The sequence below is a fragment of the Xiphias gladius genome, chromosome 12 (assembly GCF_016859285.1).
Source record: "Xiphias gladius isolate SHS-SW01 ecotype Sanya breed wild chromosome 12, ASM1685928v1, whole genome shotgun sequence".
NCBI classification, from domain to species: domain Eukaryota; kingdom Metazoa; phylum Chordata; class Actinopteri; order Istiophoriformes; family Xiphiidae; genus Xiphias; species Xiphias gladius.
Window position 1 is genome coordinate 18,208,818 of NC_053411.1, and position 11,902 is coordinate 18,220,719.

The 11,902-nt window shown below is 44.4% G+C and overlaps 1 protein-coding gene across 3 annotated transcripts; it reads right to left on the reverse strand.

The window, feature by feature from the left end:
- Positions 1-643: 643 nt before the first annotated feature.
- Positions 644-8,370, reverse strand: LOC120797250 (tripartite motif-containing protein 2-like). Of its 3 annotated transcripts, none has more exons than XM_040140753.1 (13): positions 8,272-8,370; positions 7,272-7,420; positions 5,802-5,982; positions 5,353-5,612; positions 5,104-5,242; positions 4,837-5,010; positions 3,876-4,071; positions 2,989-3,092; positions 2,668-2,835; positions 2,302-2,470; positions 1,194-1,264; positions 906-1,046; positions 644-796 (listed from the first exon to the last, which is right to left on the reverse strand). In XM_040140753.1, the coding sequence occupies exons 1-13, from the start codon at positions 8,368-8,370 to the stop codon at positions 644-646; spliced, it is 2,004 nt and encodes a 667-aa protein (XP_039996687.1). The 3 variants fall into 3 exon arrangements, with proteins under 3 accessions (XP_039996687.1, XP_039996686.1, XP_039996685.1); XM_040140752.1 differs by having other exon boundaries at positions 4,825-5,010; XM_040140751.1 differs by having other exon boundaries at positions 3,876-4,104; positions 4,825-5,010.
- Positions 8,371-11,902: the final 3,532 nt, after the last annotated feature.

The window sequence follows — 11,902 nt, forward strand, 5'->3', positions numbered from 1 at the left end:
TTAGGGAAGCAGTGGTTTCCAAGGATTATTTCGTCCTCCAGTCTTTCGGTCTTTATTTTTGTCATCCTCTCCTTTTTAAAGCCTTTTTTTCATTCAGTCCCCTGTTGCTCTCCTCACGCAGACCTGGGAGAAAGGCGGGCTTTTAGAATTTGACATCCTTAATTCACCTTTGCATCTCTGTTTTTACTCCAGCCTTGCATCCCTCCTGCACCCCATTCTGCAATATATCTCAAATTTGCATGAAGGCAGACGGTTTTTATCCTTCCGTTACCCCTTATCTGCCATTTAACAATCTTCAGACGTTTAAAAGGATGTAGTCCAAAGAACCAGTGTTTGTTCCACCATCTCCTGCTGTCCACTGTTTCATTTTTTCGATGATCTTTCTTTATCAAAATCAGCAAAGAGGTCAAGACTAGCCTTTACTTTCATCGTAGCCTTGTGATGGAACGATGGCTCTGCTAATCCTTCCTCTTTGTTCGTTCGTCGCTTTTAGCCATCCTTCTTCCATCGTTACAGTTAGCAATGGAGGTTCATGTGATAATTCCTAAAATTTTACATCATGCGTCGTATCTCTCCTCTTCCACGACTGCTCCCCCCCAACCCTCCCTCCTGCCTCCGCTTCACTTCTCCATCCAAGCCTCCATCATTGCAGGTAGCGGTAGACTTTGAAGCAGTGGTTGCCAGAGTCAGCCACTACCACATGTCCGTCTGAGGTCAGAGCCAGACCTTGGGGTCCATACAGAGGGTCCGCCGACGTGTTGATGTAAGAAAGGAAGGAACCACTGCCGTCAAACACCTGGAAATGTTGGAACAGGGACAGGAAATGTTTTGATAAATCCAATAATTTTCCCAGAAGCGCCTTCTTATTGTCACAAGTTGACAAGCACTGCACGGCACTGTCGTACCTGTATTCTGCTATTGCCCCAGTCAGCTACGATGATGTTCCCATTAACATCCACAGCTACGCCAGTGGGAGCGTTGAACTGGCCATTTCCCTCACCGTTTGAGCCGAATTTCAAAACCAGCTCGCCCTCAGGGGTGAAAACCTGACCGGGTCAGAGAAACAGAAAGAGTCAGAACCCATACTCATGTGTCATGTTAAAGCTGCCTTCAGCGAAACATTAAATATGTACCTGTTCACCAAGATAACACTAGACTAAGGGTGCTTTTTTTCATTGATGTTTAGTCAGTACCTTGACAGAGTGGTTATGGAAGTCGGTCACGATGATCTCATTGTTATTGTTCACTGCTGCAAAGTGTGGACCTTCAGGACAGGGACACAAAAACAACAAAAACAGGTTGGGCTTTAAGTGATGACACTTCGGCTGACACTTCAGTTGCTCTCAGCACTTACACTCCAGCGGACACTTGAACTATTATCACTGCTTACACCTCAAGTGCCACTTCAACACCTTTAGCTGCTTTGACTTTGACTAAAACTTGAACTGCTTCAAGAGCTCACACTTCATCTATTTAACTTCCTAACTGTTTATGCTTCAGTTGCTTTCAGATGACACTTTAACTGCTTTCAGTTATTACACTTCATATAACACTTGACCTGTTTTGATGTGTTACTAAGACTGACATTAAAGCCGCTTCAACCATTTAACACTTAAACTGCTATTAGCAATTAGACTTGAACTGCCCTTAACGGACACTTTAGTTACAGTGACTGAACTTCATGTATCACTTTAGCTAACAGCTTACTGGCCATCAGTGATTACACTTTAGCTGGCACTTAAAATTGCACTCAAACTGCTTTCAGTGACTAGACTTTAACTTATATCTAACGGCTTTTAGTAATTACACTTCATCCAACACTTCAGCTGCTTTCAGTGATTATACTTCAACTGACGCCTCAGCCACTTTTAGTGGTGTGTTTACACCTCATCTAACACTTTAACATCAGGTTAATTTTTCACATTTCAAAAGTTTCCAAGAAATCAACAATTTAAGACATTTTAGTCTGTTTCCAGTTATTTCAACTGCAGTTTTCAGTGCAAATGAGCACAAATAGTCCAGTTGCCCTCGATTCAGCCGATCTTAGGTAACCATGACCTAGATGACTGAGAATCTTCAGACAAATGAGCACATATACATTTTCATCTGCAATCTTTGCTTTACTACTTAAGAATTATTTTGTTTTCTATAATGAGCCAATGTGGTACAGACAGCAGTCTTAGTCAATAATCAAGTACCTGTGCATGTGACAGTAAACTGTGTAATTTAAATTAATTGGAAGAACAAAACATTAAATACTAGAATGGTTGTGGACAGTTTATTTCTCTGAACAACCAATACCTGCAAACTGCTTGTCACCATTGCCTCGACTACCAAACTTGGTGATGAGCTTGCCAGTCAGCTGGAAGATGAAGACAGTGCACGACTTGTTGTCGACCACGATCACATGACCGTTCTGGTCCACAGACACGCCCTTGGGGCCCATAAGTCTGCCGGAGCCGAGCTTCGCCTGATGAACAACAAATACAGTCAATGAGGATGAAGAATCATTCAACAAAACTTAAGATGTTAGTTTTTTGCAGAAAAGCATTAAAATTTCCTAAAAGGTGAAATACAATTTATATTTCTACAGTGACGCTCAAATTCTAAAGTTCTAAAGAATCATCTTCATCCACTAAAAGCTCAAAGCCACAACGACACACGTACCTTGAACTTGCCCTCGCTGGAGAAGATGCTGACCCACTTGTTGTCATAGTCGGCGATGATGATGTCACCGCTGGGGTGTACGGCCACGCCTGTGGGGCGCTGCAGTTGCCCCGGCGACCGTCCCCGCACCCCAAAACGACTCTTGAATTCCCCCTCGTTGGAGAAAATCTGGTTTGGGGAGATGCTTGTGAGGACCCTCATAGATAAAATGCATTCCTTAGCCTAAACCTATATATTCAACCTTAACCCTAAAACCAGGTCTCACTCCTCAAACAGCCTTTTGAAGACATGAGGGCTGGACAGAATGTGGTTTTTTTTTACCTGGACACACTGATTGTTGCTGTCGGCGATCAGTATCCTGCCGTTGGAGGAGGCAGCCACTCCTTGAAGGTTGGTGAACTCTCCTTTATTCCTCCCCTTGGTTCCTGAAGAGAGCAGGAAATATCAGACGGAATTTATTTCAAGCATCTGTTCAGGCTGTTCTGGCTTTTCTGTTAGGCCTGTTTATTCTTGGGATACAGAGATATTTGTTTTATCTGTAACTGTGGCATCAGCCTATGACCGTGTGACGGCCAGACCGCTGGGGCTTAAATGGCCTCAGTTTCTTGAAATCATGTTTGTTTGTTCCATATGAGGATATTAACCCATTGAACACTGGGCTTTTTGCTCCCTTGTAGTCATATAATTCATATGTTGTGGTGGACATTTTCATGTGATTGGTGCTACACACATTGTAGGACCATTTTTTTAAAAACAAGTTTCTACATAACTTGAGACACCGGGACATTCTGAGACTAAGTAATGTCACATACTGTACCGATAAAGCTTGCATGTATATTCATGCATTTCATCACCCCTATTGTTTTTGTATTGTTTTTTTATTTCTAGTTGGGATCAACATGTTCTGGCACTTCAGGTCCCATAATACTACGAGTGATGCAAATACCTAAAGTATAATGTTGCTATGGATTGAGTGGTGAGGGCTTCACCGTGAACCCCATTTTCAGCCAATTTTTGTTTATATTTCGGTGAATTTGCTCCATGAAAAGTCATTAACTCTATTAGGTACTAACATCTCCCGCATGCGCTGTAACAATGCAAGCAGACAGCGATAACTGGAGCCAGCCAGGCTCAACCAGGCGCCACCCTGTTACCCAAATTTGGATTTTTCTACAAGTATTCAGATTCTGTCCAGATGAATGTCTCACCGATCCTGAAGATGAGGTCATCCTCAATGGGGTTCTGAGTTTTACGTCGTGGAGTGCCCAGGGCGCTGCTGGCCCTTTTGGAGCCCTTCTTCTTCTGCCCAGGGGACTTCCCTCGTCTCTTGGCCCCCTCAGAAGAGCCTGTGGATGGGGTGGCGTTGGCTATTGAGCTGGTTGCCGTGGTGGTGGAAGGAGACACCTGGAGGGACAGCGACGGTGGGAGAATACGTTGCTTACAAGTATTAATTTTAGGTGTTTAGGTAGTGTTCTTGCGGCATGCAGAGCAACAGAACAATGCATGTAAACTGCATGTGAAAAGGTTCAGTACAGCCTTCCCCAGCTTGCATACTAACTTGGGGGTGCCACAATAGAATCGTGTTACCTTTCTAAAGGGGTCAGTATGGTTCAACCAAAATGCTTGTGGGATCGTCGAAGTGCGTCACAAACCTCCTCCCACCACACCTTTCCGACATCTGAGTTGGCAGGGATGCAACTGCTGTGGCATCCATTTTAGTAACTTTCTGAAACCGACAATGTGACAATCACGCCCACTTCATGCAGTGATTGGTCAGGTGCGTGGAGGTGAGAAAGTATGTGGGGTTTGAACCTCTCGCTCAAGCTCTCTTTTTCATTCTCCACAGGACAACCTACGTCATTTCTCTGTATGTACAAACAAGCGCAACAACATGAATGCCTTGGAGGCAAGATTGTCCAAAGGCATGCACCATTACCCCCACGATAATCACGTCTTAATATTCTTTATCAGGCGTGGTCAGATGACACGTCATACGAACTAGTTGGTTTTGAGAACCCCCCCAACCGTAGCTCTACATCACAACTCAGGCTGCCAGGAGTTCACTCATTAGTCGTGTTGGCCAACGGGAAAGTAAAAATTCACCTTTTTTTTTATGACAAACTAAGACATGGCTCCGCAAACACACTCTCCACCCACCTCTACTTCTGCCTCTAAGGCCTTGGTGACAGTCAGTTTGAAGGGACTTCCTTTGATGTGCTGGTCGTACAGACGGAGAGCCAGTGAGAAGTTGCCCTCCTTCGGCAGCGTGTACACAAACTCGTAAGTCCCGTTCTTGTGGTCCACTATTTCACCGTCCACTATGCTGCCATCTGGGGTGAACACCTGGATTAACACATGGGTAACGTTTTGTGAGTTTTTCTCGTGAGTCAACAGAATCGCACTGCGTTTTATTTGACTATGGGCGTAAAAATTAACCTCAGCTGACAGGATCGCATTGCCGCTCTTGCAGGCTCCCCCTGACTTGTCTCTTGTTACTATGGTGACCGAGGAAGGATTACCCACAACACACTGCTCCAGGCCAGCACCCATGGCTTCACTCTGGCTTGCCACCGCACTGAGGAAGAGTAGGAAGACGAGGGTTGATGAGGGTGAGTCGAATGAGTTTTAAATGCAAAAACACTTATTTAGGACGGGCCTGAATATTTTGTGTTAGCACGGTTGCACCTGGTCGTGACGATGGTCCCCAGGTTGTGTATGGACTTCCTCAGCCCGTCCGTCTCCATCACCAGATCCAGCTGGTCGTTCTCCTCTGGCTGACATGGCAGGCCAAAGCTGGCCAGCTCCGCCAGCCTCTCCCCCAGCTCCCGCTCTGCCTGCAGGCTCGCCACGCACGCCTCCCCAGCCAGAGCCTCCTCCGTCTGGGTACAGGTAGCAGTGATGTCCTCCTCTCCCCGAACGAGGTTGTCTACCTGGGCCTGGAGGACCTGGACACAGAGAGAGAAGACCTTTATGACATTTTTATTGTTTTGTTTGGTGTGTTTTATTTAGCAAAGTATCCTAGTGGCAGGAGAGGTTGCACTTTTACTGCCAAAAATAACAACTCTGCCTGACAACCAAAATCTTGTTTTGCCCCCCACCCCAAAAAAAAATCTTGCTTCTGGACATGTGTGCACCTTCTGTTTGAGTCCATACGTGACCTCCAGCTCCATCAGCAGAACGCTCTTCCGGACATCCAGCTGCTTGTGCAGGTCCTCGAAGCTCGACTGGATGTCCTCCTCGATGGAAGCTCTCTGATTGGTCAGCTGCTGGAGGATCTCCTTAACGAAGGACAGGGCATCTGAGATCTGGGGGAGTCTGGGGGCATACAAATGATTTCAAGGTGAAAACCTGTTTAATTTTCTTTCTACAGTAATTCTGTTTTACTCCATTGCTTACCACACTGAATATTCAGTTGTGCAACCCAGTATAAATATACAGTAGTTTGATAATTTTTTTAATTTGGGAATGAAAATGTTTCCCTCTGTCCCCTGATACATTTCTAAGACGAGACACGCCGTGCATCTGTTTGTACGCCTGACAGGGTGCCTGACCGCTTGTTTAGCCTCTTGTGCAGAGCCAAAACAGCTGAAATGGGATTTCTGCCATTGTGTTGTTGTTGGTCCATAGTGCTCCACTTCCCCTCTTAACTTCATTAACTGTCTGTCGTTAGTTGTTCACGCCTGTGTATTCCCTGTGCGTCCTTATGCAGCAGGGGAATGTAACTGAGTACGTTTAACTAATACATTTTTGAGGTACTTGCACTTTTCTTGAGTATTTCCATTCTATGCTACTTTATGCTATCCTCTACTCGCCTGCAGCTCAGAGGGAAATATTGTACTTTTTGCTCCAAAAGATTTACTTCAAATATTTAGTTTGATTGACATTTTACAAACAAAACATATTATCAATATATAAAATACGATGCATTGTTAGAGATGAAACTACCCGGCAACATGTAAATTAGTTAGAGTTAGCTTCACCTTCACCTGCTAAAACATTAACACGCTGACATTAATACAACTGTAATAATAATAATTATTAGATGATGTAAAATCAATAATACATCATTTACATTTATCTGCATTATGAGTACACATACATTACCCTGATAATACTTATGTACTTTTCACTTAAGTAACAGAAATACCAGCAGACAGTCTCACAGAACTGGCTTAAATGACAAATCGCTAATAAACTCGCTCTTGTGCAGCTTTCTTGTTGTGTTTTGTGAAGTTTTTGTCAACCACTGAACAAGGGGGATATTTGCAAAGCAAGAATATTGGAATTAAATGAGAATCTTGTCCTAATGACTGTACATGGAAGTTTGAGTTCAATATAAATCAGTGCCGCTGCCACATCAGGGTAACAGATAAACAGGCTCAATAAAGTAAGAAAAGAGCAAACTGAAACGGAAAGTTTATCGAAGAACTGATTGACTGACATCTGATATTTGGTTATCATAGTTTTAAATTTCACAGCACAGCAGTGAGCGCTCAGCACCAGCAGCATGAAGACACTCAGGAACAAGGATCACTTAACCGTTTACCGTTCCACAGTAAGTGCAGTCGTCAAACCTGGTTTGCGGTTCCCACCGCGACCCGTACCTGCTCTGCACGATCCCCAGCCTCTCCTGCAGGCTGCTGCGGTGCTGCTCCAGGGCCTCGCTGAGGGGCACCTTAGGGTGCTCTTCGTGGTCCGACACGCAGTCCTCACACAGCGCACACTCGCAGGTCAAACAGTACAGGTCAGCCACCTGGAGATGAACAGGAAGAAAGAAAGAGGGGAGAGGGGTTCCCTGCTCAAACTAGACTAAGTGCTCAAATGACGTTGAAACAACATTACCTGCCTTTGATTTAGGGTGATGGTGAGGCTGACACCCAACCCGAGCCCATCATATCTCGACAAGGTATTGGGTTTCAGGCTGTTCTGTCGAGCTGTTGTTATTCTTAAACGTGATTCCATGATAAATATTTTTGCCAGCCTGCAGCCTTGTGTGTCACATGTAGCCAGTAAGTGCAGCTAATGTTCAGTAACGGATGAAATGTTTCAAAAATGAAGGTCGTACACGTTGTGTTCGGGTCTCAAATTTTGCAGTACCAGTTATCTTCAGTCAGGTCGGGACACGAAGGAATAGTTTAACATTTTGGGAAATACAGTTACTGTATTTGTATATTGTATATCCCACAATGTCAAACTATTCTTCGAATGACTCATGTTAAATGGGAGTTTATGTGACATTAATAAAAAATGTTGTCTCATTGTGCTTCTGTACTGAAACGGGAGGTTGTGAGTGAGCTCTGCAACCCAGCCCAAACTCCACAGGTCCTGACAAAGTACTGAGTTTCAGGTTGTGCGGTTTCTTAAAGCTTCCGTGAGCACTTATGCAGGTACCGGCTGAGTTCAGGTCCCAGTTTTCGCCCCGTGCAGAACCCGAAATTGTAGCCAAACGTCTGATGGAAAATAATTTCACTTTTTGTGCTCGCTCAAGTTGGAATGTTAGATTTTTGTCCCCCAAGAATCCGTACAGGATTTTTACATCACCATAAGTAAACAAATGGTTGAAGAGAAAAATAAATACAACGCATGTGTGTGTGGTATTCCTACCTTCCCTGCATGTTGCGGGCAGGTGTTTTTGCCAGGTGGAGCCTCCAGGACGGTGCAGTCCTCACTGCTGCTATCTGGGGAGTGTTGGTGGGCCTCCATCTGCGAGTGGCAGCCTGGTGGGTGTGAACCTCCGAACACACCCCTTATTCCACGCTGCGGCCAGGGGGAGGGGCTGGATGTTCCGATAAAACTCTTCCTACCGTCTGCTTGTATTGTTCACTTTTGTAAGCTTCTCGTCTCACGCTTTAGTCCATTGTTCAACCGAGGCCGAGAGCCAAAACATGAAAATGAACTCCTTACAATAGCTCTTGGCACATGTGGGATCTTTGGAGGGACATGGCAAAGGAGAGGTTAAACACACAGACACACCACCTTCTAGAGTCTGCAGTCAAATCTGAGGGATTAAACGTCCACGTTTCCCTCTTTTTCTGCAGGACTTTCCCACACAGCACCCAGAGTAGAGTGCCGTAAATTCAGATGTAGGTGGTGTTGTACAGTAATGTCAGTGAACAGTCATCCACTTTTGTCAAAGCTTGACTTTGTCGATCTCTCTGCTGCTAAGAGGAGGGGCTACAGTTTCAGACATGCCCTTTATTTGAGCCTGTAGTCACCTTTACATTCCTGCTGGGTTAAAAAGGGGGGTCCAGGCAACCAGAAGTCCACAAATTGTCCATTTAAAACATCCTTCTGCTTCCATGTGTTGTCTATTCCAGGAGTGATATATATGTATATGCTGAAACAGCAAAGACAGAGTGAGCGGCGATCCAATCCTCTTTAGGTCTCACGTGGGGGAAAATGACAGACTTTGGTGTTGATTTAATTCACCGAGGGTTTAAACAGAGGACAGTCTCTGCTGCGTCCTGGGGAGAAGAAAGAGGGATGAGGATTGGGTGGGAAAGAAAAAAAAATTAACACCTAGCTCACAACTCTTGACTGTGCACTTTCATACTCTGTCATGCTTTGTCATGGGTAGGTTAGATTTCTTTCCGAATGTAGATCATTATGAGAAGGCCTCGTTCACAGCTCTAGTTCCTGTAGGGTTAAACACATGGCGCAGAACTGCTTTAAGCTGCGTTTCCTTTACTCACCACTAGACGGTGTTCCAAGAATCTCTGACCACGTCGAAGTAATTCGGAAAACCTCAAACTTGATTGCCTTCAGGGTATTTTCCTCGACTGACGTGGGTCTAATGCTAAGATCTTACTAAATACCTTTGTCTTTTTAAATGGTCAGTGTGTCAGATTAGAGTCAGAGTCACAAAATCTTAATGTGACTCGGCCAAGAGATATGGGCGCGCTATATGCGTTCTAGTTTCCGTAACTTGAGTGATATACGTAGGAAGCGCCTGCGACTAGGCTTTGCAAATAACCGCGATTTGCATATTACCTTCTGAACTAATCGATTAATCGCTTTGTCCGCTAAAGTTTCCCAGAGCCCAAGACGACGTGTTAGTATAAGCGCTTGTTTTGTTTGACCAACACTCCAAGACCAAAAAATCATAATTATCACATGTAGGATTTTCTTCGGGATTTTCCGAGTGGAAGAGCCTCTTTCTTGTCTACGTGTTTTCGCAGTTGAAGCGTGCTATCTTCTCCTACTTGTTAACGCCACCGAAAACGTCATGGAAGTTTACAAACTCCGTCAGATCAAAAAAAATTCTGACACAGTATTTTTTTGTTTTGGGACATCGTGGGTTGTCCCAGATGTTGCGTCAGACACAATACAAAACAAAAAATTGTCTCTCAATTCTCATTCTCCGTTTTCTGTATTGCAGCAATACTAGTGATTTAAATGGTGACCTCACTTATATGTCGTCCGACCACCAGGGGCAGTACTGGGCGCTCCGCAGCTGAGTCGTACTCAAGCCGATGAGCGAAGAAGCGGTCCTGCAGCATCTTGAATCATACATGATTAGTATTGAACTCAATGGAAAGGACCTTTCTCTATCGCAAAAAAAAAAAAAGAAAAAGTTTTTGCTACTTAGCCTCCCGATGTTTCTCCGAAGCTTTTAGGTGAAGATTTGCTTCCATCCGCAAAATTTGTATTGTTAACATTCTTCCCATAAAATGTTATGAGCAAATCTGTAACTTAAATACAGGAGTTTCAGGAGATGGAACATCGCTAGCTAGCTACCAGACCTGTTGGGTAACTTAAATTGCGCAGAATTAATTGCTGAGATTGGGGAAAATCCCTAAAACAACACTAAAACGTCGGACAGGTCGAGAAGCACGAGCGGTAAGATGATCAGACTCTTAGGAAGCAAACCCTTATTGAGAAGAAAAATTAAAAGCAAATGGTAAAATTATTACCCAAGCTGTCCGCTCCTGGTCCGACCTTGTGTGCGCAGTTTTCCTTTGCAATGGAGAATTGTTGATGACTTTTCAGGCATGTTCTCTTTTAGCCTTATCTTCATAGAAAGCGATTTAGAAGATCTGGAAAAACCGTTGGCTAGCTGTCTGATCATCTCAACACTGGTGTTTCTGGATTTGTTTACGTCTCCATAGTCCCGGACCTGTATAATATGTACAATGAATGATGGCGGAAAACGACAAAAGTAAAAACCTAATCTCTAATCTCCTTTCATCTCTAATTGTCAAAGCCACAGTGGCAGCTGTTAGCAAAAATTGCGTAGCCTCCCTTTAATGTTTATATGCTAATGGTACCATTTAGTCAGTGTTTTTGCTAGTGTGCCGATCAGATGTAAAGTTGTTGCTGTCCTCGCAGCATGTTTCTCATAATTAGCATCAGCTACAGCCCCTCTTACAAAACGCCAATGTAGAAATCAAACTGTCATATTAAGCAATTTTTTTGAACGCATTCATGTACAGAAGAAATGCCAATAAAACATGGGTTGCAGCTGAAAAACTCCCGGATGGTACAATCCACATTAGGAACCTGTACAGCAAGCCCAGGGACAGATGGTGCAATCCACAGATGTGGGGAGGAAGGTGTAGCACCAACAGGAGAAGTGAATAAGGAGTAAGACACTCATAAAGAGCTTCTGGGAGCAGTAATGTAGGTCACTGAAATGTCTTCAAAGAGATAGAGGAGGAGACGGGGAGTGAGGCTGTGGTTTCCATGGTAACCGACTGCACAGGGAGGGGAGAGGAGGAGATGCAACAAAAAGTGAAGCAACCGTGCGCCCTTTAATCCCAATATCCTAAATTTAGGCCCTGCGCGCTCGCGTTATCACAGAGCAGAAAACCTCGCGGCGATGTTACAAAGTGCCCCGGTTCACGGGAGTAGCCAAAAATCTGACCGGGACCACTCGGACCCCGAGGCATGTGTCCGAAAGTTCTTCAAGTTGAAAGGGAAAATTCGTTAGCGGCCCGATCAATCCGGACTCGAAGATAAAGCGCTTTAAAAGGCGCACGTCGCATCGGAGAAACTCTGCAGTGCCCGTTTCACGCGTGGGAGTGCAGCCTGCGTGGTGGTGGGGGGGTGGGATTCAAACACGCTGCAGGAAATGAAACTAAAAATACCTAGAACGTTTTTTTTCACGTTTTAGAAAATGTCATTGCTACTATTGCGCGTCATTTAAAAAAAAAAAAAAAAAAAAAGGTCACACACTGGGTGTAGTGATAGTGATAGAAAATATGAAAGTAATGACAAAAAATAAACAATACGATTT

Excerpts from the sequence above, each read along its gene's own strand:
- LOC120797250 (XM_040140751.1), bottom strand. The coding sequence starts at position 8,370 with ATGGAGGCCCACCAACACTCCCCAGATAGCAGCAGTGAGGACTGCACC. Across the intron at positions 5,613-5,801 it reads CGTATGGACTCAAACAGAAG|GTCCTCCAGGCCCAGGTAGA; the intron begins GTGCACACATGT and ends CTCTGTGTCCAG. Across the intron at positions 1,265-2,301 it reads TGGTGACAAGCAGTTTGCAG|GTCCACACTTTGCAGCAGTG; the intron begins GTATTGGTTGTT and ends CCTGTCCTGAAG.